Below are 25,940 nucleotides of genomic sequence, written 5' to 3'. Positions count from 1 at the left end.
AAGAAAAAAATTTGCTCAAAGTTAGAATAAAATCACACTTGAGAATGTAATGAATGTTTAGAATAACATTTAATGTAATATTGATTTATTTTAAATCTTATTTTATTAATGATACGCAAAAGCCACAAATTCATCTTAACACTGATGTTGGTCAGTGTGTAGGGTGGTAGTACATGTCAGGTGATAGAATGGATTTGGCAGCCTTTTATCAAATAAATGTGAAAACAGCCAGTGTACTGTACTCAAAACGAGCAGAATTGACTGTGATCATGTCAGATAGACACGGTGAGTGCCAACTTGAAACACCAGCGGATGCTGCATCAAATGTGCGCCAAGATAAATCAGTTTAAAAACCTTCATTTATTTGGTGAAATTTTTCTTTCTACATACTATATATATAACATAAGTTGAAAATTTACTCCATTTCTATATGTTAAAATTTTCTTGCTGTTTCCTGTAATTAGTGGTCATAATTTATCAAATCTGTTAGAATGAAAGTCTGCATCCTGAATATCCTTATTTGGAGAACGACTGTATAACTCATGGGAAAAAAATAGGTTACATTCCCTGCAGTCCAGTTACGAAGATATAATAATTACAGGGGGTCCCCGGGTTATGAACGGGTTCTGTTCCTCAGGACATTCTTAAGTTTGATTTGTATATAAGTCGGAACATATGCTATGTGCATACCGTACTTACAGAACAATGTTTAAAAGCCCACTATATTATAGCTCAAGTCCTTGTATACATCTAAAATTACTTAATTTAAGACAAAGGAAGAAATGGAATGATGAAATACAGTAAATATAATTTTTAAATAAAGTCATCAGGTAAATAAAATACTTGTACTGTAAATTTCAAGATTAACCCCATTCGTATCGGCGGGCGTTTATAAGTCAGGGACCCCCTGTATTATAATTTTAATACTTCACTGTACATATTTGCATATTAAATAATAATACGTAATAATAGTAAATAATAATAATAATTATAATAATAATAATAATAAATAATAATAATATGGGTAATGCAATAAATGTGTGTACTAATGTTACAAGACACCCTCCAATGCTAGAGTGTGAGTACTGTAGAGGACAGAAGGTGAAGTTTGAAGAGGAGCCACTGTTATCCCCAAACACTGGTGGCTCTTGTCACCACTGGAGGAGTGGAGTTGTATTGGTCTTGGTGGACATGGCTGACAGACTGCTGAGGGAGTGAGGTGTCTGGTAGTTTACTGTGTGAGGAGAGAGGAGGAGGTGGAAGCTGCAATATATGAGTTTTCAGGAAGAGATGTCATAGATTGAAGACAAAGGTGATGATTTAGTGTAGCTCTTGAAATAACGGGTGATGAATGCTTGCCAATTTGACATCCTTATTGTCTGCTCATGAAGGTTAATGTAGATCTAGAGGGCCCCATCAGTGAAGTTGGTGGAGTGTGTTCTCTTCTCATGGGACAGGTCTTCATTTTGTTACCCAACTGCTTCTGCAGCACAGGACTCACTTTCTCAGGAAAAATATTTTTTTTGTTTCTTCCTTTATCATTTGAAATAACTTGTCAATATCTATCTTCTAGCAGTTTGATTAATGGAAAATCTTGACATTTGCTCAGTCATTTTGTTGAACCCAGCTTCACCTGTATGCTGCGCCAGCTCAATCGTCCACCTCACCTACCCGTATATACAGTAGTATTTCAGTACTGTATGTTTTTATTTAAAATACACATGCAATGGTGAAAAACATTAATAAAACAATGAAATCTGCTTATAACACACTATACAAACCCTTGCTATTCAGGGGGGTTAGATTCCAAGAAATGGCACGAATTGGTAAAACCACAAATAGCAACTTATACTACCTTAGTGCGCTACTGTATACCTATTTTGTATGAGAAACTTATGTCACCAACACTACTCTCCTTTGTATGTGGAAGTTTGGAGCTTGAGGAAGTGTACTGTACAGTAGGATGAAATCTGGTTACTGAAGCATGGGGAGATCATCAGGGTCAGTGTTGGAAATGGGTGATGCAATGGTGGTTGGTGGAGAGGCGTGTGGCGAGGAGGCTGGTGATGGGGTGGCGAAGAGGTGGGTGGTGGAGCAGTGGCAGCAGCTGACCGAGTAGGTGAAGGAGACAAATCAGCGGGGCAAGAGGATAGTTCTTTCTTGAAAAACATGGTGATTGGTAATTATTGTCTTCTGGCTTTGAGGTGTTTAAACATTTCCTGGTAGGGAACCAATGCCTGGTTGATTTCTAGGAGGATCTTAAGGATCCATTCCATGGAAGGGTGGTGGTCAACAATGAAATCAGTTACCACTTTCAATGTCGAAATAGTTCACCAAAATTTTTCAAGCCCCAACCTTATTGTTGCAATTCAATAATTTCTTCAGCTCCATTTTCCTCAGCACTTTTTACCAACTCTTCCAAATCCTTTTCTGTCATTTCCTTTCCATGCCTATCAATCGGCTCTTCCACGTCTTCAGTGGCTATGTCCACAAACCTCTCATCATCCAGTTGATGTGAAATATTCACAATGTTATTCACATCCTTTACTATGGACAGAAATATCTGGAAGTTATTCATACACCCTGGCCATAGGTTTTGCCAACAAGCATTCACTGTCTCTGGTTTTAGTTCACTGAATGATTCACTGATGTTGGTAATGAGTTTGCAATGTTGTACTCCTTCCAACACCTGCTAACATGAAGGTCAGGGTGTGCGTCCGTGGCACTACAGATATGACCAAAAGAGCGTCGGGTGTTAGGGGGTAGGAACACCACCTCTACACCTAGGTGGCTAAACTGCAATCTTTCTGGGTGGCCTGGTGCATTATCTATGACCAATAGCACCTTGAATTCCATCTCCTTGGAAGCAAGGTACTTTTCCACTTCCGGGATGAAGCATTTATGGAACCAATCCAGGAATGCTTGCACAGTTACTAATGCCTCTTTGTTGGACTGCCAAAAGACTGGCAAAAGGTTCTTGTTTTTTCCTTTTAAAGCGCCTAGGGTTTGCTGAGTGGTAAAGCAAGCTGTGTTTGATCATGTGGCCAGCCGCACTGCCACAGAAGATGAGCGTCACTGTCTTTGGCTGCCTTGAACCCAGGGGCACGCTTCTCTTGCTTGTCAATGTAAGTTCTACCAGGCATCTTTTTCCAATATAGACCGGATTCATCGCCATTAAAAACTTGCTGCAGTCTATAGCCTTTCTCTTCTACTATTTTCCTTAATTTTGCGGGAAATACATCTGCGGCTGTGTGGTCAGCTGATGTGGCTTCTCCAGTCAGCCTCACATTATGGAGAGAGAATCTTCTCTTAAAATTCTCAAACCAACCTTTACTGGCACTAAAAGTTTGTTAAGTACAGTAGCTGCACTACCCCCCTCACCACCTGTTGACTCGTAAACATGGGCATAATGACTCTTAGCCTTCTCACGAATCATTTTGCTGTCGATTGGCACATTTTTGCGGTGCACGTCCTCAATCCAAATGTTTAATGCTTTTTCTGTTTTCACAATGTTCTTGTCACGAACAATCTGCGCTACTTTAGCACTTGAAGGAGCACTCGCTTTAACAAAATCACAAATTGCTTGTTCATTTTTCTCTATATACAGTACTGCACTGTGGATTCATTCACACTAAACAACCGATCAGCCATGGGAGCACTCATCCCCTCCTTTAACTTATCTATTAATTCAACTTTCTTTGTCAGGGTCATTATACTGGCTTCTGTTTTTTGCGTTTCGCTCCACTAGCACTGACACTAGGCAGTCTTTTAGGGGCCATTTCACACAAGCACTAAAGTTTTGAGTACAACTCGAGATGTTGCGTCGCAGGCAATGGTTGAGTGCAAACAAAGGGAGAGGAGACGCTGCAGGTGCGTGGGGGTGATTCATTGCGCTGTGGGAGAGGCTCGTAAGCTAGCCGCCATCTGCTAACTGTGAATAGTTTAAATTGCGATTAGCAGAGGTTTACTGTACTGTACTATAAAGATGTACTGAACCAGTTTGTACTTATGTTTGTGATACTTGAGTAACCCATAAACAATTGTATACAGTAAAGTTTAGTACTTTCAGTGTACAGTATTTTCTTTAAAATACAGTGCGTGTACAATCAGCCAAAGATGCATTCAGCTTATCCTGGCTCCCGTACTCGCGATTTTACCTGACAGTACTTGGTGAAGTAAAGCTATGTAATGGTGATTGTGATTGGTGGATCTATTTTGGGCTATATCACTATCAGGATAAATATTAAACAATCCAAATCTAGCACATTTATAATAAAAACTATTCATCTTTATTTAAGATCACGATAAGTTTCCAAATAATGTACATCCATCATTAATTTATGGTAAGATTGCTGTCAAAATAACAATACAGTACAGTATTTTAAAGTTGAACTGAATTTATATAAAATTCAAAGTTTATTTGTAAAATTCCCTGCCTTTTTCAGGTTTCCAGACCACTAGACAACCTTGCTCGAGTTGAGGTGAACAGTTCGTAATTTGATACTGTAAGCCTCATGTAATTTTGCTCTTTTAATTCAAATTACTGACAAATGCAATTCACAATTCACACTTCCTCTTGTATATTTTGAGTTAGAAACACTTCACTGTACAAGAGACCCTTGCTATTCATGGTTTTACATTTCGCAGATTTAACTGATAATGGCTCATTCACTCCAAAAAAAAAAAACAATTTGTTGGAGATACAAAAAAGTAGTTATATATATTACATAAACAGCTCCTTCCCTTTTCATAAGCATTCTGTAAGTGACACCATTATACCAATAAATAATCAAATAAATAACATGGAATCTGATAGGAACTGGTGCTTGCTACTGTCAACTTTTCGCATAAACAGTAGGATCTCAAGTTTAGCGAGTTTTAGGTTTGCGATTCATATGTTTTGCGTCACTTAAAATTTCCAGCTCTCAAGAATAGCGATTTTCATTACCGGTTTCGCGAATTAATGAAGAGTGGGCAGCGCGCATTGTCGCGGTCCTTTGTTATCCGCCATGTTCTTTGTTTACGACAGCTAGTTTGAATGAGCGAGAGCGAGCGGTGCAGTGTCTGTGGATTATATAACCCATTGTGCTTACGTTTCGCGAGAATCTTGTGTACCTATTAACGATTCTTGTTTATTAATGATTCTTGTGTATTAACGATGAGTGAAGTGCGTAATGTAAATGTCGGGAGCTGTTCTGGTGATAATGATGGCCATAGAGAAGGTAAACAAGGAAAGTTCCAAGCCAAGTACACACTTGAAATGAAATGAGAGATGCTTGAGATAATCAAAAGTGGTGCTCGTACCTGTGAAATCATGTGTAAGGTCAACTGCCCCAAATCAACTGTACGTTCCCTTAAGAAGAACAAGGAAGCCTTAACTGCTTCTGTGAATGTATTCTCAAGATTTTCCAGTGACAGGACGTTCTCCGATACTTCACAACGAAACCTACTGCTTGTTATCACAGAACATTACCTTCACAAGTGGGTGGAAAGAAGAAACCGTGAGCAGGACGACCTGTCTGAGCCACAAATAAGGCACCAAGCACGTGTTTATTATGCTGCAGTTGCACAGAAGAATCACGTTAACTCTCCACCACCATTCAATGATTCTGTTGCTTGGTTGGCTGCTTTGAAGAAGCATTATGAAGTCAAGTTTATCCACTACCATGGGGAGAGTGCATCGGCTGATGTTGTAGCAGCAGAAAAATATCTACCTGTCGTTCAAGCTCTTGTGAAAGAGGATGGTTATTGCCAAGACCAGATCTTCAATTGTGATAAAACTGGTATTTTCTGGAAGCGCTCACCTAAGACCACTTTCATTGCAATGGATGAAAAATGGGCAAGGGGTGTAAAGACTTCAAAGGTCAGGATTACAGTTTTATTCACAGCTAATGCAAGTGGAGATTTCTTGATGAAACCCCTGGTTGTTAACCGTGCTGCCCATTCTAGAGCCTACCGTCATGCCAATATGTCGCAGCTTCCATGCTCCTAACCCCACATCGCTTCTGCAGCCACTTGACCACGAATTCGTCAATAATGTTAAGCTGTTCTACTATCAGTCAGTCTATAAAGACTTTTGTCAGCATATAGACTCATTAGTTGAGTTACAACAATTTGAGGCAGAACTCTCTGACAGTGACCAGGCTCTACCAGCACCAGCTAACCAGGAGGAAATGGTAGACGACCCAACTCCTAGCACCTCACACGCACCACCCGCAAACGTGAAGTGTTATCAGTTTGTGAATTTTGGAATAAATATAATATTAAAAATGCAGTGAACAGAATTGGTGAGGCATGGCATAAGATTAATGTTGCAACAATGCTACACGCATGGAAGCCTTTGTTCGCTAACTTTGGGGTAAGTGGGGCAGAGCAGACCGAGGCAAGCAGGGAGAGGCAGTCCGTGGCGGCAGCACTAATGGACACAGTGAAGGCAGCACGGTCAGTCCCAGCACCGTGATTTTTTATGTTCTGGTTGGTCAAAATCAGCAGCAACCGACAATTGGAGAAATGTTGGAGGTTGATGAAGAGCAGTAAGAACCACAACCAACACAAGAGGATGACGTTAAGCCTGGTGAACCTACAACACGGCAGCTGACTGAGATGCTCACAACCATCGCACGTCTCGGTGAACAGCTAGAAGAATACAATACCGGGCCTCATGCTCAGAACCATATATGCCCTGCCATTGATAGGGTATGGAGGAATATAAGGCCTTGTACATGCCCTGTGTTAATGCTCGTCAGCAGACCCCCATTACTCGGTACCTGCGCAAGGCCCAACCTGTCAATAATGGCTTGGCAAACATCACTTTAGGAGATGATGATGGCACCACCGATGATGATATTGAAGAGTTGGGTGACTTACTGGTGGAAGAGCTGCCTCAAGACTTTGAGGGATTTGATACTGAGGTTAGAGGAGGTGTAGAGGAGGGAGCAGGGAGGAAGCAGTAACCAGCCCTCCCTGCCTTGGAACCCATCAACCAGCCCTGCCACTGACTTCATCAAGGTAAGTTATTCTATAGTATGAGTGTACATATTTAAATATTGTTATCAACAATATGTACAATACAAATGTGTATGAATACATTACAGTAATATCATTTTCTTGGTGGGTTGTAGGTCATTATAAGGGGGTTTGGGTGACTCCGCAGAACCGATTAGGCTTATTTAAATGTATTTCAATGTCACTCGTTTTGCGATTTTAAATTTCACAACGCAAAAAACGGTACCAATTAGTTGCGAAGCTTGAGATCCTACTGCACTGTACTGTATAAACAAACCCAATACAGTATCTTACCTGGGGTTGAGTGTGGGATTTTATATTTTTTCAAAGAAAATTTTTAATTTTACAAGAAAACGTATTTTATTAATTCGGCAACAAATGAACCTAAATAATGTGGAACGTGTATTTTTTTAATTTGATGTGAGAATCGTGTGGCAACCCTGGTTGTAGCTGTATTGCCAATTCATTAATATAATTTTCTTCATTATTTAAGCAAATATATGAATACTACAGTATAATATTATATACTGTATTAGGTAAATAATTAAACTTTCAGGAACGAATTCCAGTAAATAGTCCACTACAATAGCTGAATCGTTTGTGTACCTCTCATATTTCATGTTAGTGATCAAATAACCAAATATTACTGGTTTTACCTCCTAATTCTGTGATGAGTATTGTCAGAGATGATTTTTTCATATAATAAGTGACTTTATTTAAGTGGATTATTCTACATATTTATCACAACATATGGGTGGTTCAGGAGTGTGATATTTTGTTTTTTGCTGGATTTCCGGCCTTTTTGGAACGTCCAGGTCGACCCACGCGAATTGCACAAATCTGAGGAGAAAAATCTGGAGGGGGGAGTCAAGGTCTTTGCCGATGTTCATCACGAGGCCTAATGGTCATTCTGATCATAGCTTGTTTTAAATAGTCAGTCCGGTAGCCAGTGGCAGTAATAAAAAATTTATGGACAATATTGAGACCCAACGGAGAATCACTGCTGTTTAAATTTAGTGCCGGGTGGATCGTCGACCGAAGTAGTGACTCAATCCATCATTGGATGGAGCTGGTGTTACTCATAGCTGTATAATTTATTTTCTGTCAAATTGGCTTGGGGTGGGTCCCAAAAGGGTCTTCAATTTCTTGATTAATATCATATAATATTTAAATTTCCCATTAGTATACATGTATACATATTACTGAAAACCTCTAATTTTGTTATCTGTTGTAATAAATACCAAATTAATGTACAGTACCTGGAATGTTTTTAATTTACACCTGGAAAACCTAGAATAGCCAGGGAACTTTGTTTTGTCTGGCCAGTAGACACCCTGCTAGCAGGATATTTTTCTTTAGTTCTTATTTAGAAGGAGTTTCATAATAATGAAGGTAATGTTGATACCAACACAATGGAAGTGGCCTTTTAAACCAGAAACTATTCAGGAAAAAAAAAATAATAAACAACTGTACTGTATTAGGACTGTTAAAGATGTGGCTCACTAAATGAAGCTTTGCATTTCAATATTAAACAAAACTTAAACTGAATGCAAATTATCACCGTATTTGAACTATACTTTAAGATTTACAAACAAAACACTTGCAGGTGCTTATTATTTCTACACAATTCTTCTTACACAACAAATACTCCTATATGAGTTCCTGAGAATTTGCCATGCACACATAAAGCTCTGGAATATCATTAATTTATGATAATTTGCCTACTAAATACACAAGAATGTTCCTTAAAAGCCCGTAAGTTTCCACTTAATCAGTCATATTAATAGACCTTAAATAACTTTTTATCTGAGTGGTCACGGTAAAGTAAATATTTACTTATACGGTAGACCCTTGCCATTCACGATTTTGACAATTTGCAGTAAGCAGATGGTGGCTAGCTTGCAAGCCTTTTCCCGCTGTACAGGTATTTGTTGGAATAATGTAACAAAACTGACACAAGTTCAATGGTTTATTAAATGCTTTACTTGGACACATGTTCATGATAGTACATTACAGGTAACCCTCTATTTATGATATCCCAATCTACGATAATTTGTGTTACTTGCTGATATATTAAGACCACTTCCCTATTTGCGATGTAAACAAGCTCTCATTAACGATATTCGTCATCCTGCCAAGTCGGCATGTGGAACGCATCACTCACTTAATTTGTCAGCTGAGGTGTCATCTACCCAAACACTGCCTTGTGGCCACCTGGTAAACTTCAGTCCAGCCAATGTTTCTTGGTTACATGTGTGTGTAAGAAATGGAGCTCAATGTTTTTTGGTCATCATGTTTTTGTTTTGTTTTTTACATTGAGAGGACATCACAAAAGTTCACATTGTACTCGATGTTAGTAACTGTGAAGTTCTTTCACTCTGACTATGAAGTGCATTCGTTCTGATCCCTCACTGCGACAATGGGTGACCTGACATTGCATCAGAACTCAGGTCAGTAATATGAGACCACTAATCCCTCCATCCCACCTCCACCACAATTGAGAGAAGAGTTTATATACGATAGATGGACCTGACATTGCATCAGGTTAGGTCACTTACATGAAACCCACTAATTCCCTACCACACCTCCATCACAAGTGTTAAAAGGCATAAAAATTTATTACAGTTACATATTACATTCAGGAGATTGGACAGGACTGTATACTCCTACTGTAGGCTCAAAATGACAGGAGTAATATAAAAAATTCTGTTTCTCTATAATACCTGTATATTGTACGTGTACAGTAGTGTTTGTGAAAAAAAAAGCTTGTGTCTGTCCGTGCAAGATGATCGCTTAGACTTGGGAAAACCATGGAAAATTCCACTGTGACACACAGAGCTCCATTCGCTTAGGCACATCCATATGTTTTTGTTTTTGTTTTTTTTTAGCATTTTCAACACTGTATCTTTATTTAACCAAACTTTAACCCTTTCACAGCGGAAGGTTACCTTAAGCTGAATAAAATCGTCTGGTGGTAGCCAGATTAAAATGGCAAGTGCATGAAATGCAGTGAAAGGGTTAATTGAGAGAGTTTTTAACCCTTTCACAGCAGGAGATTACCCTAAGCTGAATAAAATCATCTGGCGGTAGCCAGAATAAAATGGCAAGTGCGTAAAATGCGGTGAAATGGTTAAATAAATGGTTCAGGATTATTTTAGTAAAAACCAAATGGTGTTTCTAACTTAATTAGAAATTATTTTATAGACTCCAGTATCAACGTTACGTTTTTTCATAAGAGAATCGAGTCCCCCATCATTAAATCTGATGAAATATTTTGTTTAAGGTTTTTTTATTGGAAAAATCTGGTAGAGAATTTATTCAGATTCTTTATGTTATCAAATTCATCTCCCTATCATAATTAGCAGATACTAGCGTATATAGGAGGAAGTGGAGTGAGGCAAAGGAAGGGACCTGGTAGAAAGTGACCGCAGACCCTCCTCCTCCTTCACACTTCTGTCCCCTACCTCTTTTAGTCATTCTACTATAACTCATTCATGATACAATATTGTTTATTTCTGATTCATTAATTTGTAAAGATATGTTACTGTAATAATCTGTGCTTATTAATATCTGTACCCTTCATATACAATACAATACAATACAGGTATACCCCGAAAACCGACGTCCCATTTCCCGCTGATTTGCATTCAAACATATAAAGGAAATACCCTGCAAATTTCTTTGATATCCCGGAGATCCGACAATCAGGAGAGGAGCGGCAGACTGTTTTTAATTTAGCGGGTGGTGGCGTGGTGCAAATTCTTGCCACAAGAGGGCTCTGTGCACTGCCTTTGACTCATTCCCACCTCTGCACTTCCTTACACTTACCACCTGTGTCTGCCTTTTTTTTTTCCAACTTCGTGTGTTATGCAGTCATGCCTAAACGCCCTAGTGATAGTTCCTCTTGTTCTTCTTGATGTGATGTGGTAAGGCATAATAAGAGTGGTAATGGACCAGTAAAGATTGGTAGAGACTTAAACTTGCCACCCTAGACCATGTCTACCATCCTTAGCACGGGTAAATTTAGTCTCAATTTATGCTTTACATTCCTTATTTAATGCTTATTATGCTTGCTTTATTTTCTTGCTTGGCACTGTGCACGACAGATATATATCAAAGGTAGATGGGAGGTTTTTGGGGGTGGCCGGACCCTAACCCCTGAATTTGTTATATTCTTATGGGATCAGTTGCTTCGATAACTGTTGATTCACTTACCAACGATTTTTCAGTCCCTATATGCGTCGGTATCGCGGTGTGGAACACATCTCCGTATATGCAATGGTACCAAATTTATGCTAGCCATAAATATATTTACTACTTAGCTTTTGTCTTTATGCAAGACATCGTCAGGTCATGAGACCCACTAATCCCTGCCCTGACACTGGGTGACCTGACATTGCTTGAGACCACCCTACTTCTACCTGACATTGATCAGGTCAGGTCAGTAACATGACACCCACTAATCCCCTACCACACCTCCATTGCTGTTTTTCTTAATTTTTTTCATAAAAGAATTGAGCCCTCATCATTATTATCAGGTTTTTGTGACTGTGAAGAGAGCAGTGTAACTTTGAAAATGTCTGGTAAGCATTTTGTTCACCATGTTTAAAGCCAGAACAAAGGTCCTCACTCTTCAGGCTCCCCAAAGCCTGTGTGGGAGTCAGAAAAATGTCTACTCCACCTTAAGAGTCCTCTTAGCCTTGAAGGGGACGTGTGATAACAACTAGACTTCTTCTTAATGATGTGGTGAGTGTTGTTTAATTGCTTTGTGGTGTTAGTAGTATTCTAGGATTTATTTATTTCTTTTTTCCTCTTCAGTGATACATATGGGTGTCCGACTGGTCAGGAACCTGTCCCATTGAACCCCATGTTATAATGAACCTGATTTGCGAGTGGATTTCCAGGAACCTAATCCCATCGCAAATAAAGGTTTACCTGTACAGTAAGTCCTCGCTTAACGTCAGCCCGCTTAACGTTGTTTCAGTACTACGTTGCTAAACTTTATAGACCAAAAATTCGTTTAACGTCCCGGTAACTCGGTACAACGTCGTTTGAGTCGTCACGGACTAATTTTTACCTTTTTCACAATATGTATTAAGGATGGTGTGTGCATGTAAATGAGTAAAAATAAATGAAGAAAGTTACTTTATCTACTGAAAAATAAGATGAAAAATATGTACAGTACAGTGGTCCCTCGGTTAACGAACGGTTCGATTAACGAAATTTCGGTTAACGAATTAGCTCCCATAAGGATCTTCAATTTGGTTAACGAACAAAACTTCCATTAACGAAATCCTTACAACAAACACGTTTTGTTGTGAGCATCAGCTGATTGGCTAGTCTGCCAATTCAGTAATCGGTTATATGTTTACATTTATTTCCAGTGGAGTAAATATCACGAAAGTTGTGCTCATTAATATTTTTGCATTTTTTATATTAAAATTATTAGTCATTTTAAAATTTAGTTTACATATGCAGTACAGGGAACTAGTTTTTTGTTTGCCCATCAGCCACTTGACTCAACCACCAAGCATCAGTTTGGCTTTGTTGACAGTGGGTTGAACATCGATTTTTGTTGGTGTATTGAATATTTTTTCCTTTTTACATTAAAATTATTGGTCATTCAGAAATTTAGTTAACATATTGATAATATATAGTGCAGTGCAGTGCAGTGTTGATTTAAATAAAATAATCTTGAATTACACCTAGTGAACTTAAAATTTTATTGGTGAAATTACTGCATCAAGCATGGGTCCCCTAAAAGGTGATTTCTCCTTCATCCCCACTTCCTTCTCTTCTCCCTTCTCCTTCACCCCCCACTTCTAATCCCCATCATAGTCATCAACCAGGAACCTTCTACTTACACACCTCAAAGTAAGTGTACTTTACTGCATTTTTTTTTTACTTTGTATGTACTTTTCTGTGAGCTGGAACCAATTACCCAATATCCCATTGAAACAATGGATTTGGTTAACAAAATTTTCGGTTAACGAACGACTCTATGGAACGAATTGTGTTCGTTAACCGAAGGACCACTGTATACATTTCTTTGCACACGAGGAAAATGTAACATATTCACACACACACACCAGTCAGCAAATGATATTCACGGATTTGGCAATTCGTGGCCATTTTGAGACCCAAACCCCCGCGAATTTTAAGGGCATGCTGTATCTAACTTTTCTGGGCTTACACTACATAGTAGAACTTTTATTTTTGGGGGTAATTTATGATGGGTCAAAATAAAGAAAGCCAAGTACTGTATCAGATAGTGAAATAATGATGCTCCACCGTGTAATAATTATTGGAGTACAACTTACCCCAAAATGGAAGAATTTGTTATTATATATCTTGCTCTCATTTTGCTTGGGATTGGTGTGGCTTTATTCACTTCTTTCATAATTCTCTTAACTGTATTTTTAGTGCTATGAATTGTGCTTTTGCTTTTAATTTATTTTAATTATACAGTTTACTGTACATACTTTTTTTTCCTCTCTCTCTCTAGATGTGGTGATGGTGTACAACACTTTAAAGTTCTACGGGATGCACAAGGCAAGTTTTTCCTATGGGTTGTTAAATTCAACTCCTTAAATGAACTGGTAGAATATCACCGATCAGCCTCAGTCTCCCGCTCACACGATATCAAGCTCAAGGACATGACTCCAGAAGAGGTATGTGTTAACATGATTTTCAAATAATTCTTAAATCTTATTGCTTCCAGTGGTAGTTTAGGACATATATTATAAGTATACTTGAGTATAAACTGTTATATTGTAGTGCAGTACTGTACATATTTTAAGAAATGGGTAAAAATAAATGAAAAATCTTATAAAAAGAGCAACTCTTGCTCACTGAATACTGTACAATGGTCAGATCGGATTTGCTGTTGACCTAACGAGAGCTAAGACACTGCATGTGTTAGCAGGGTGGGGGGGGGGGCTGATTGGGCATTGCCACATTCATCAGCTTTATTTTTTTATTCAGTATTATAAGTCTCATGTGATCAGCCTCTTATGATGTATTATTCCTCATAATTAATATACCTTCAATACATGTAATAGGAAAAAAAATAAGCTTCATCATAAGGTTTTCACTCAGGATGCATTTGTGTGAAAGTTTTCAGCAAACCAGCTTACAACAGGGTCACTATAACATACTATGCTGTATAGTATTTGATAAGGAGTCATCTTCCTAACAATGTTATTTATTACCTCCGAGTGTTACATAATGGCTCATTTTGGCTACTTGTACACCTAGATAACTGATTAATGAATAAATCAGGGAATATGCAGTTACATAATACACTACAATATTTTATATTAAGTGTTGATAAATATACAACAAAAGTATTTATTAAGTGATGGTAAATACACTACAGTACTAATTTACTAAGTGCTGAAGACAGATGTGGTAAGCATGAGTGGTGAGGGAGCTTGGTTGATCAGCTGTTAGTCCTTTGTAAACAAGTAACTCATGGTATTGAATGTGGGATTCTTTTTTTTTTTTTTTTGAGAAAGGTGAGGATTTTACAGTTTATCAACCCGGCCCCAAATGAGCCCAAATAATATGAGAATTACGGTGAAATTGCATAAAGATGTGTTAACCCTTCCCTTGCGTAATTTATTTTCAGCTTGACTTGACTTTTAACTAATGTACAATACTCTATTTTTAAAAATAATAGCAAACTCTTGCATCCTATAAACAAATCGCCATAAACCAAATGTGCTGAGATTACTGGACAAATATAGGCAGTTTAAGATGAGAACAGTTACAAAGTCCAAGTTCTATACCAGTTATTATCCAGGAAGTATAGAGTTGGTTGTAAATATTGAGATAACCCTCACCATGGGATCACTAGGTGAGTTTTTGGTTTGAAAACTTGTGTTGATGTGGAGAAATCTGTATAAAGATAATGCCCAATATTCTTTTATGTTGATGCAATGTGTATAATAAATCATATGAGGAGCTCAGGACCATAATCTGCTAAGTGCCAAAATAGAAAATGGAGGGAAATGCTCTGATAGGAATGTGTGACATACAATAGTCTTTTCAGAGGACTCTCACCCTCATGTACATGTTTCCAATTGGTTCTCTGGCTTTCCCAGGGAACCGAGGAGAGGTTGGAGAATACAATTCAACACATAACACATTTCAGCGATATATGGCTCTTAGCAGGTTATGGTCCTGAGCTGCTCCTATATTAACAAGGGTGTACAGTAGTAGTGACTGTATGAGAAAGTGTACTGAGATATCAGTTATAATGTGGTTTTATCTTTTCAGTACCTAGTGCAAGCTCTGTATGACTTCACTCCACAAGAACATGGAGAGCTGGAATTTAAGCGTGGCGATGTTATCACTGTAACAGATCGATCAGACCAACATTGGTGGACTGGTGAAATGGGTAACCGTAGGGGACTCTTCCCTGCTACATATGTTGCGCCGTACCATACTTAGGTGGTTGCTGAAATACCTCCCCTCCCTGGTACCTTTCCTTCTCAAGAGATACCTACTCTTGTGTATCCCTTATTCTTAAAGGGTGCCCCACCTAGTTTTGGTCAGGTTTTCCCAGACTGTATCTAGACAGAGACTGTGAATGAGACCTTGTTCAAAACTGAAAATAAGCTGGTATGGCTAGGTTGGCCTTGGCTTATATGGCAAAAGACTGAGGGAGGTGATGGTTGGCTTGCCACTAGTAATACAGTTACAGTACCGTACTTATTTCTGTGGCTTTCATCCCAGTCATTAGTTAGGCCAACATTATATTTTGAGGTGATCCACCTGCTGTAATGAAATAGCCAGCCATGTTTTATGTTTTATTATTGGTGCCATTTCATACCTTTCATCCACTGCAGTTTTGTAGAGAGTCATTCTTTAAGAAAATTGCATGTGTCTTATTCTTGCCACAAGCTCATATTTTATTGCTGATTTTTGTAAACTGACTGTGTTGAACTAAAGTATATGATCACTAAAGTATTGAAATATGCAGTAGCTTGAGGAGTAAATCAACTTAGCCTTGCATGGCTTTGAACTTTACCATGGTTATTCTCAACTGTAACAATCCTAGCACAAAAATTGATGAATTTTGCAAAGTGTTTATACCCCACCTACGCACCTTACCATCTTTAGCTGAATCTAAGATACCTTATGGCACAATGATCAGTGAACTGAAAAAATCTCTTCTTTAGCATACTTTTTTCATCTTTTCCAATAAATCCTGTTGCACTCTGGGGGCCTTAAATTCAGGTAAAGGTGGTCCAATTGTTAGGAATATGATACCAGAAAATGAAGCTGTAGACTTTGGTTTTATGATAACTGGTAAGCACAATTTTTATACTGGTAGAATTCTAATGAATATATGGAATGTATGAAGTTATATGTACATGATAAGCCGGCCAAATAATGAGTTGACTGGGTAACGTAAGTTAGAGTGGAGTGTAAGAGAAGGCCAAGCAGAGGAAGTAGTGGTTGTGAGATTTCTATCATTATACACCTGGATGCTGAGTAACAATGATTTTCAACCAAATGTTTGTTGTTGTTAACACATTCTATAATTCATAGAATTTGTTTAATTATAAATAATTTAAAAAAAGGTAAAGAGTTTTACTTTTCTGATAGTTTCGATGTGTTTGATGATATAGAGTTTTTTAATGATTCTTCCTCATTTAGTATGTGTCACATGGAGGCTATCTTGGCTTCAGAGGTCTTGGGGCAAGCTTTCTAAGTATGCTCAGTAAGAGGACAAATTTTCCTCTGATATAATAATACTTCCTTTTGTAATTTAAGTTTACATTTTTTTGTTTTTCTCAAGGTCATAATGAAAAAGGAAATTATTTAGTCTTCAGAAATGCCGCATGTTTTGTAGTCCCACTGTGCACAGTTTAGAGATGCCCCATAGCTCAAAGCACCTAAGGTAAATAGTGTTTGTTCCTAGTTTGTTCCTTCAAAGTGTGGATTGTTTAGCCAGATTAGTATTGCAGAGTGACATGTTGCAAGCTTATGTTGTAATATAAAATAGAAGATTTGTTAATTACCTGCTTTAGAGAACTAGCTAGATTCTGTCCCATTATTGCTTCCATAGACATTAATGACCTTAATTTTGTATAAAGAAAAAAAATGACCTTGGTATGTGAATCTTGCTTGTGTGAAACTTGAGGATAGTCAAATTCATATTATGTTGAAGTGTGTTTACCAAAGCTGATATTGTCTTGAGTTCTTTAGATTTTGATGAAGATATCATTCTTGAACCTGAAGTAAACATGTTATGAAAATAATTAAGAATCAGATTTTCACTCATAAGAATATTCAATATAATATGGTAGTAATATTTTTTCTCATGATTTACTTAATCACAAAATTTATTGTTTGAATTTTTATAAAAAAAGATCTAGCCATAACATTGAAGTCTGTTTTAATGTACAGTATTGTGAAGCTTTTGAAAAATGCTAGCTTGAAAAATAAGGTTGCATAGACATGAATACAGTATATCAAAATCTTGTGCCTCTTGAAAATGTTGCTTAAATTTTTCCCTAATGGTCAAGGTGTGGTGTTCTCATTGTAGTAATATTTTCTGGGTATTGACCTAAAGCCAAATGGCTCTGTTAATGGAGTAACTTATTAGGGGAGTGTCCTTAAACAACCCCCCATAATACCAACCAGGGTAAACCTGTTAAGCCATTTGGATGTTACAGTATGACTACCCCTTCCCTACCTATCACAATATGGGCTTAAATGGTAGGAACTTGGTTCTACAGTTGCACCAAAATACTACTGTCCATCATCTTCGATTCTAGGCCACTTTGCTCTTTTCAATTCAGTTACATTCAGTGTCCAAGAGGACTGTTGCAAAAGACCAGCTGTACTTGACTCTGCTTATATTCTACAAAAGTTGAGTGTCAGCCCCTTTCCACAGCTCTAGATGTTGTTACATAGAGTATAACATATATAAGCTCTTACATGCATCGGTTCATAGGATTTGTTGATGTGTTACCAACCTTGCTGGGTCGAGGTTAGTGTGCCAAAAGCTGACCACTTCTCATATTTTGTGGTTTTTTATGTATATGGGTAGGAACTCTCCCCAAGCAGATGATCTTACATATGAGACCAGGATAGCCATGAGGTGGTGAACGTTTTGAAGTAATTCCCTTATATGGTTTAATTCCAAGGAGTTTAATACCATACAATTTTATTTTTAAGAATTAATCATAAGAAATCAGAATTACATACCTGTTTCCTTAAACTGGGCAACTTTTCACTTTTTATTTTTGGGAATACAGTATAACTTTTATTTATTTGATATATTGTAATACACTGTAGTGATAAGTGAAGTTTTTTTAAACTTTAAAATTCTGGGATATTACTAGATATTTGTGAATGAACACTTTATTGCAGACAGACTGTGTGTCCAATTCTTTTTGCTGATCTCAAATGGCTTTAGGCTTTTGGGGATTTTCCTTAACTTTTATGCAGGAAAAAATTAGACTGGTCTCTAGTGTTTATTCCAATTTTGGAGAGTAAGCAGGAGGAAACACTGCCACATGAAGATAGTTTGGGATTTCAGTTTGCTCCTTTTGGCAGTTAATGAAATTCTTGCTTTTCAGGCACATTTATGAAGGATCTTAAGCAGATGATGTGGACAGCCCCTTTTTGGGATTCCAGTTCAATGGAAATTTAAATCCTTGGGTAGTTTGTAGTTAGGTAGTGGGTTTTCAATATGTCCAGGTATTAGGATATAGGTAGTAAATTTGTCCCATGCAAGTATGTAAATTGGCTTTAAAATGGTGATTAGGATGATGATGTTGAGGTATATAGGGGCCATGGAGTAGTTCTGGACCTAAAACAAATGAATGTGTCTGTTTCTAATCAAAAATTTTTGATGACTCCTTAAGGAAGTGAGGTTGAACCTCAGGGTGGGAATGTGGTTCGCCTTCATTATTTTGAAGGATGATAATTGATCTGCCCCTGTTCACAGGAGCTTTAGGAAGTTTCTAACTTACAAGGGATCATCCTAACAGATTGAAAATAGCTCCCAAGGGTCTTAACAAAATTTTTCGAGTCCTTTTGGATTTAATCCATAAAAGGGAGTATTCTGCATCATCTGTCTGAATGATTGGTTGATTCTGAGTTCACCACCACAAGGGATGAACTGGTTTCATAATAAATAAAAAATAGGGTAGGTTGGCACTGAATCAGAATTTTAAGTAGCTAGGTTTACAATGAGATACTAAGGTCTTCCTCCTAATTTCTTCACTATTGGACTATTTGATAAATTATTTGGCTAATGCCAGATGATTTTATTTGGCACAATGGATTCCTAACTTTACAGTAGGGGAAATGAAGGTGTGAAAGGTATTGCTGTCCACATTGCCTATTACTGCACAGTGTGCTATATTCACACTACAGTACCTCTAATGGGCTGACAGGCCTCTAGTACCCAATTAGGCCTAGTATGAATTGGTTTCCACCCAAACTTAAACTTATTCTGACGCCTCCTATTCATTTACCTGTCTTGTCCCACAAATTGGATAGAGAAATGACCTTATGATCTAATCCTCAGTATGATTCGTGCTGGTATTTTTAAGGTTGCTTTGTCTCCATATTCTTTAAAGAGGTGCAGGTTAAGTTTAAATTCAATGTTGGTTATCCATTGAGGGATTTTGGTAGTGAAACGGAACTCACTCACGTTAAATTTATAATTAGTAACTGTTAAATAGCTTTTCAACCTCCACAATGTGTGTATAGTTCAGTTATCTTATATGATTTCAACCAAACATCTCTGAGAGAACAAAGCCATCTGTTGTCCAGAATAACGTTGGGTTTGTACAGTAAGAAAGCCGAGGAGTATTAACCTCCCACATTATGATGACAATGGGTCGACTCTCACTGGCAGTGTATGTCTTTCCTGGAGCTCTTGTAGCACCACCTCTCTTTTTGTCTGGTTTATGTTACCCCCCTTGTGTATGAGCTCCCTTCTGAGCTGAATAAAATCGTCTGGCATTAGCCAAATAAAATATTAAAAGTGGTGTCCCTATAGTGAAGGGATTAATGAAAGCTGTCTGGTTTAGAGCACTAGCCAGAAATGGAGGATTTATCCAACAGAGCCTGTGGTTAGGCAGCTCTGAAACCCTCCCTCCTACATTGGGTCCATGACTAAACAGCTGGAACTGAATAGAAATTAGCAAAGTGATCTAAAATCAAAGATGGCTGACAGTAGCCTCTGCATGTTGTGTGTTGATTGTGCTGACACTGTATTAACGAGACCTCCAGCCTGCAGCCCAAAGTACCCCCTGATTTGGAGCCAGCGGTGGGACAGGAATGAAAGTGTGATTGGAATATTGAAATGGATTAACAGGTTAGTTATGCTAGAAGTATGGGAGGCTTGACTAAGAGCATAGAATCCCTTAGTTGGCTGCCACATTTTACAAAAGCCACCAGGCTTTGGGCTTTACCAGAAAAAATAATTACAGGATCAAACCTCCATTTAACTCCTTATCGTGGTGGAAAGAAAAATTATCATACTGTGTCATTACCAAAGGGTCTATTCTGTGTATATCTTTTTATTTTATTTTTTTTATGTTGTAACAAACATAAAATGATGGATGATAATATAGAGAATCTTCACTGAATACTTCGGTATCATCACCCTTCATCTTCACACACTCATGTTGAAGATTCTCCTCCAACGCTTAAAACTTTTGCCAAAGAATTTTGCATGTTGTCTTAGATATCAGTTTTGTGGAACAGTTGCCAGCTGTTTATTTTATGAGAAGTAATTATATATAGGAAAAGAATAAGAGTGGCCTCATTAGAGGAGATAAGTAATATATACAAAAGAAAGGAGAAAATGCATAGAAAAAAGTTAAGACTGACCAATGAGAAACAGCAACACTTGCAGGAAAGTGAGAAGTTGGAAAGTGTTGCTCATGACTAAATGGGTCAAAATGCTTGCAGTGATTTTTTAATGCCGTTTTGGCACACAAAAAATTAGAGTTTACTGCCGATTATTTACATGGAGTCATCTGGGTAGTAAGATTTCTGCAGGTCAAAATTCAGATTTTCATATTTCGTTATATTATTGCAGGTGACTTGACACACACTGCCTGAAAGTAAATCACAATGGTATAATTTCAGTAATCTTATTGAACTGTTCTCTTGAAATATTTTAATTAAGAATTTATTGGATATTTTATAATATTCTACTCTCTGCACATACTCAGTACTGAAGACTTAATGTATTTGCAAGTTGTACATTTGACCTGGACATTCACCAGTGAGTTACTACTGTGCTGCATCCCTCCCATCTTTCTCTTCATTGTAAATGCCTTGATAAGATAATGTATCAAAAAATATTTCTATAATTTTCCTATTACAGTATTAAGATAACCATTTTCCATTTTTTCCAAGGGTTTATATTTGCATTGAACAACACTGCCCCCACACAATGAACTAGTTCTATATAATGTGGCTACTTGTAGAGATAGTTATAAATATGAATGGGCTAGAGTAGTAGATGATAAAATGAAGAACTGCTAAAGCTTTCATTTGGAGTGATTCATTATTGCACAAACACACACAGGCAGTATTACCAAATACTGTAAGATTAATTCAGAATACTCTATGCATTGCTCAGTTCTCTAGTTAAATTGCTGACATTAAATATTATAAAACGGCAAGATCTAACCAATGCTAACCTAACCAACTCCAATAAGACTTTTGGTCCATCATACATATGTGTTTGGTTTGCTTAAGCAGAATCAAGTTAATTCAGGTAAGGTTAATGCTTTCATTAACAGAGTGAAATATTGTAAATTAAACCAAATTCAGCAATGGGGGTCATATATATATATATATATATATATATATATATATATATATATATATATATATATATATATATATATATATATATATATATATATATATATATATATATATATATATATATATATATATATATATATATATATATATATATATAATGGCAGCATCTGCATTAGTAACCCACCTCAGTAGATGTCACACCCACTTGTGGTTCATCTAGTGAGTTGGAAACCAGTCATCATATAAATGTGTGAAAATTGGCCTTTATCATTAATCTGTAGTGATCTATGAATGAAACTTATGATTGGTGCAAAACTTTTTTTTTTTTGCAATGTGGATGCACCAGATGATTCTGTCATGAGGAAATTTAAATTCTAGTGGGAAGCTCATTTAAGAATTAAAGCAGAAATCATTGATTATGAAAAATGGCTGCTGGGTAGTTGTACATTCTATAGGATTAGGTAGTTTGACACCTCATAAAATAAGAGAACGTTTGTGCAACCATACATTGTGTGTTCATTGTTTTGGAAATTTGTCAGAAACATAGTGGTATAATTATTGCTGAGCCTCAGGGTGTTATATTTTTTGGTAGTTTTGTAATTTTCTGAAAATATGCTACAGTATATTACAGTTATGTCCATAGTTGAATTTCCTAGAGATCGGCTCTCTAGATTTTTCCTCAATAAGAATAATAAACATCATAGACACTTAAGGTATACATGTAAAAATATATTTTGAAAAATATCATTGGTAATATTTGGTTTATAATCCAGAAGCACCAGAAATATAGTCAGGTCATAACAAGTATCTTATTAGTATGTGTGGAACCATCATGCATTTAAAGTGTAGTACAGACGTAGAATACTGCACTATCAGGTAGTGATAGACAGGATTGTGGTAATGATAAAGAATTATATTTTATGAATGGTGGGTCTGCTTTTGATAGAATGTACATCAGTCAAGTTGATTGGGCAAATGTGATTCTCTATTCTTGAACGAGTATTTTGCATCATCTGACAACAGTAAAATTATATGAAATTGGATCTGTGACAGTGATATTACGGTGTTCTGTCAGCACAGTAGGGGAGTGATCTTCGGTTCTTGTGATTTGCTGATGCCAATATACGCCTTCCCTCGTGTTGACTGCATTTTATCCCTTGTACTTCTAAGTTTTCTCGAGTGCACAACCCTTCTCAATACTCCAGTGTTTAATGCTAACTTGTGGTAATAATATCAGCTATTTCTCTACCCTGTGATGAATGCCAATTTTATCCCCATCACTAAAGTAGAAATTTTTATGGATACACAAGTTGATCTCAGTTCTTTAGTAAGTGTGAGTACTGTACTGTATATGCTTTTTTTTTAACTCGTGTGTGAAAGTAGTAGACTGATCAGGGATATGCAAGTCACTACTGGTGCTGTTCCTAATGAGATTTAAATTCAGACTACTGTAGTTGTTTACATCAGAAACAGAAACAAACCACACTTTGTTGGAACTCTTGGATTACTTTTGAGTTTTGGAGGTTTCAGTGAAAATAGTGAACTTAGGTTGTAATTAAGGTGCAATTGAACCATTAATGTTTGTGTATCTATTGTTCAAGGAGTTTTGCACCTGTTGATGGGGATGGATATGGGTAGGCACTACTGTCATCTTGTGCAGTCTTAGGCAATTGGGGAAACCTTGTAATTTGCTCTGTGTAAATTCCTATTAATGATGCAGATCAGCTTGTAAAAGGTATATGTATCTGAACCTTCACAATGCTCAATCCCATATTTTTTCTTTATAATATTTCCAGTCTTTTCAGACCAACTAATTTATGCATCATTTAAAAATAAAGTTATTTTATTCTCTTTCTCACATTGCAGTAAGGCCATTTTGTTCTTATGTGCAGTTCAAGAGATTCTTACTCAAACTGAGAAGGTGCACTTGAGAATAATTTTAGCACAGAAGGCTGTTGAACCTTAATCTTCTAGCTTTGAGTAATATTGTTTATGAAAACTAAAGACTATTATCCTAAAAAACATAATGTAGTTGTGTCTATACAATATATGCTTGTAAATGTGCTTATATGAAACAGTATGATCGGATGCATGCACAAGTATTTTACACACTCAGACATCAACATGTACACCCACTAAAAAATTATTTGGCACCCGTGTCATCTGGTATCACGCTGTAAGGGTGCTGAATAATTTTTAGTGGGTGTACATGTATGTATTGTGCATGTATACATGTGTGTGTGTGTGTACAAGTATCATGTACACCCACTGAAAAATTATTCGGCACCCTTACGGCGTGATACAATATGACACGGGTGCCAAATAATTTTTTTGTTGGTGTACGCATGTATGTACAGTACAGTATTTGCAAACACACACACACAAATATAATCTTTCAGACAGTTGTATTAAATATTAATATGCAATTAATATGCAATATACTGTACTGTACATGTTATTTTATATAATTTGGTTAATACATTCATTAATATATATCATGCTGAATGGGAAGAAGTTAACATCTTCAAATGCTGTCTGTTTCAGCAAGAAGACAGCTTCCTAGATAATTGATGTTACCTTAGTTTGGGGCTGTAAGATGATTAGGAACCAACCTTTCATACAGCCTGATGGCAGAGCACGCCAGGTCTGGCTCGACTTCGGTCTCCTAATTGGGGAAAGTGAATCTTTACTGCAACAAATTTTAATGGATTTGTAAACAGGATATACCAAACATATACAATGTTTTGAAATTTAAAAAGACAAAGAAATCATGGCTGGAAGGTTAAAGTATAATTTCTGTGTAGTATCTGTATATAGAGAGAACCATGGGCTATATTGTGATTGAATCCCATGAGTATTTGACAAATCTCAGGTGCATCTTCAAATAGTTGGATGTAACATCCATTGTCCACATAATGTGACATCCAGTATGATACAGAGTTTGATTGGCAAACAAAGCCTGTCCTTATGTCTCTCTTTTTTTTTGTTCTCTCCAAGTAAAAGTTCTATCACATGTTTGCATCCTCTATTGTGTATTATTTTCTGTATCTGTGCTTTGTATATTTTTCATTTTAAATACTTGTATATTGTTAGCATTTCTTTGTTTAGCCTTGAGGAAAGTGATATACCAACTCAAAATGTATTTGTGTCTGTAAAAATTGAGAAAATTTTTGGTATTGGATAAACCTTCAGAAGGCACTTGACGTATTCATACTGTACAGTACAGAAAATGGGCACCATCAAAGTATTATCCAAAACCCAAGATTTCATGTTGTGAAACATTAATTAATATTCTTGCAAGGATTTCATAATCTAATATTTGTATTATTTTGCTCCTGACTACATTTAAGCCAAAAATGCAGTAAATATCATTTATAATTTAAATGAGAGGCTCACTTTCCTTTGTGTCCTTTGTTGTACATATATATGATACAAATATTTTTTAAACATTTAATGAAGAAGTCATGGTCCTGGTTATGATCATCTCTTCTTGGAAACCCCAAGCTTAACTGATTACTGAACAAACAAACAAAAACTGCAATGGCTGTGTCTGTATAGAACTGCCTATGTTTTAATTGAGTCATAGTGTATAAGGAATGGGGCAAACAATTGGGTGAATCAATATTACAATATCCATCTAATCTTTCTTAAAGGCAGCATCCCACTAGCACTTTTTCCATAATTTTCGTGCATCAATTTTCTCAAGATTGTCATATTTCTGAGTGCGTCCTGTCACATGCTGGTGGACTAGCTCGCCAATCCTTCAGTCATTATGGAGTTGTATGCCTTCCTCTTCAATTTTTTTTTTTTTTGCTGTATGTATCATCTCTAGAATCCCATAGGCAATGATGATTGCTTATATTCTCTGTCATAAACTCTTCGGACAAGTGTGTCCACAGAGGAATAAATATAGAGGCCATGAACAGACCACTCAATGTAAACAAACATATCAGATGTATTTATGAATAGCAACATCAAATAATAATAAAAAAATACACTTAAATAATTTATTAAAAATGCAATACTGAATACTTCTAAAATTAAATTTAGTTATTTTATGTGGCTCGATATTTATATATTTATTTTATATAAATACTGTACATTCTCCTCATTATCGA

At 36.8% G+C, this 25,940-nt stretch overlaps 1 protein-coding gene across 5 annotated transcripts in view; it reads left to right on the top strand.

Moving 5' to 3' along the window:
• The window catches only part of LOC121870508 (growth factor receptor-bound protein 2), a 58,161-nt gene extending 32,955 nt beyond the window's left edge, over positions 1-25,206 (top strand). For all 5 annotated transcript variants that reach the window (XM_042372346.1, XM_042372342.1, XM_042372343.1 and 2 more), the window contains 2 exons: positions 13,511-13,676; positions 15,286-25,206. In XM_042372346.1, the coding sequence (XP_042228280.1) occupies positions 13,511-13,676; positions 15,286-15,459 (340 nt within the window). In that variant the 3' untranslated portion in view covers positions 15,460-25,206. The remainder of the gene's footprint in view (positions 1-13,510; positions 13,677-15,285) is intronic.
• Positions 25,207-25,940: the final 734 nt, after the last annotated feature.

The sequence above is a fragment of the Homarus americanus genome, unplaced genomic scaffold, assembly GCF_018991925.1.
Source record: "Homarus americanus isolate GMGI-L3 unplaced genomic scaffold, GMGI_Hamer_2.0 scaffold57424, whole genome shotgun sequence".
Taxonomy (NCBI): domain Eukaryota; kingdom Metazoa; phylum Arthropoda; class Malacostraca; order Decapoda; family Nephropidae; genus Homarus; species Homarus americanus.
This window is presented reverse-complemented; position numbering and strand designations above follow the sequence as displayed.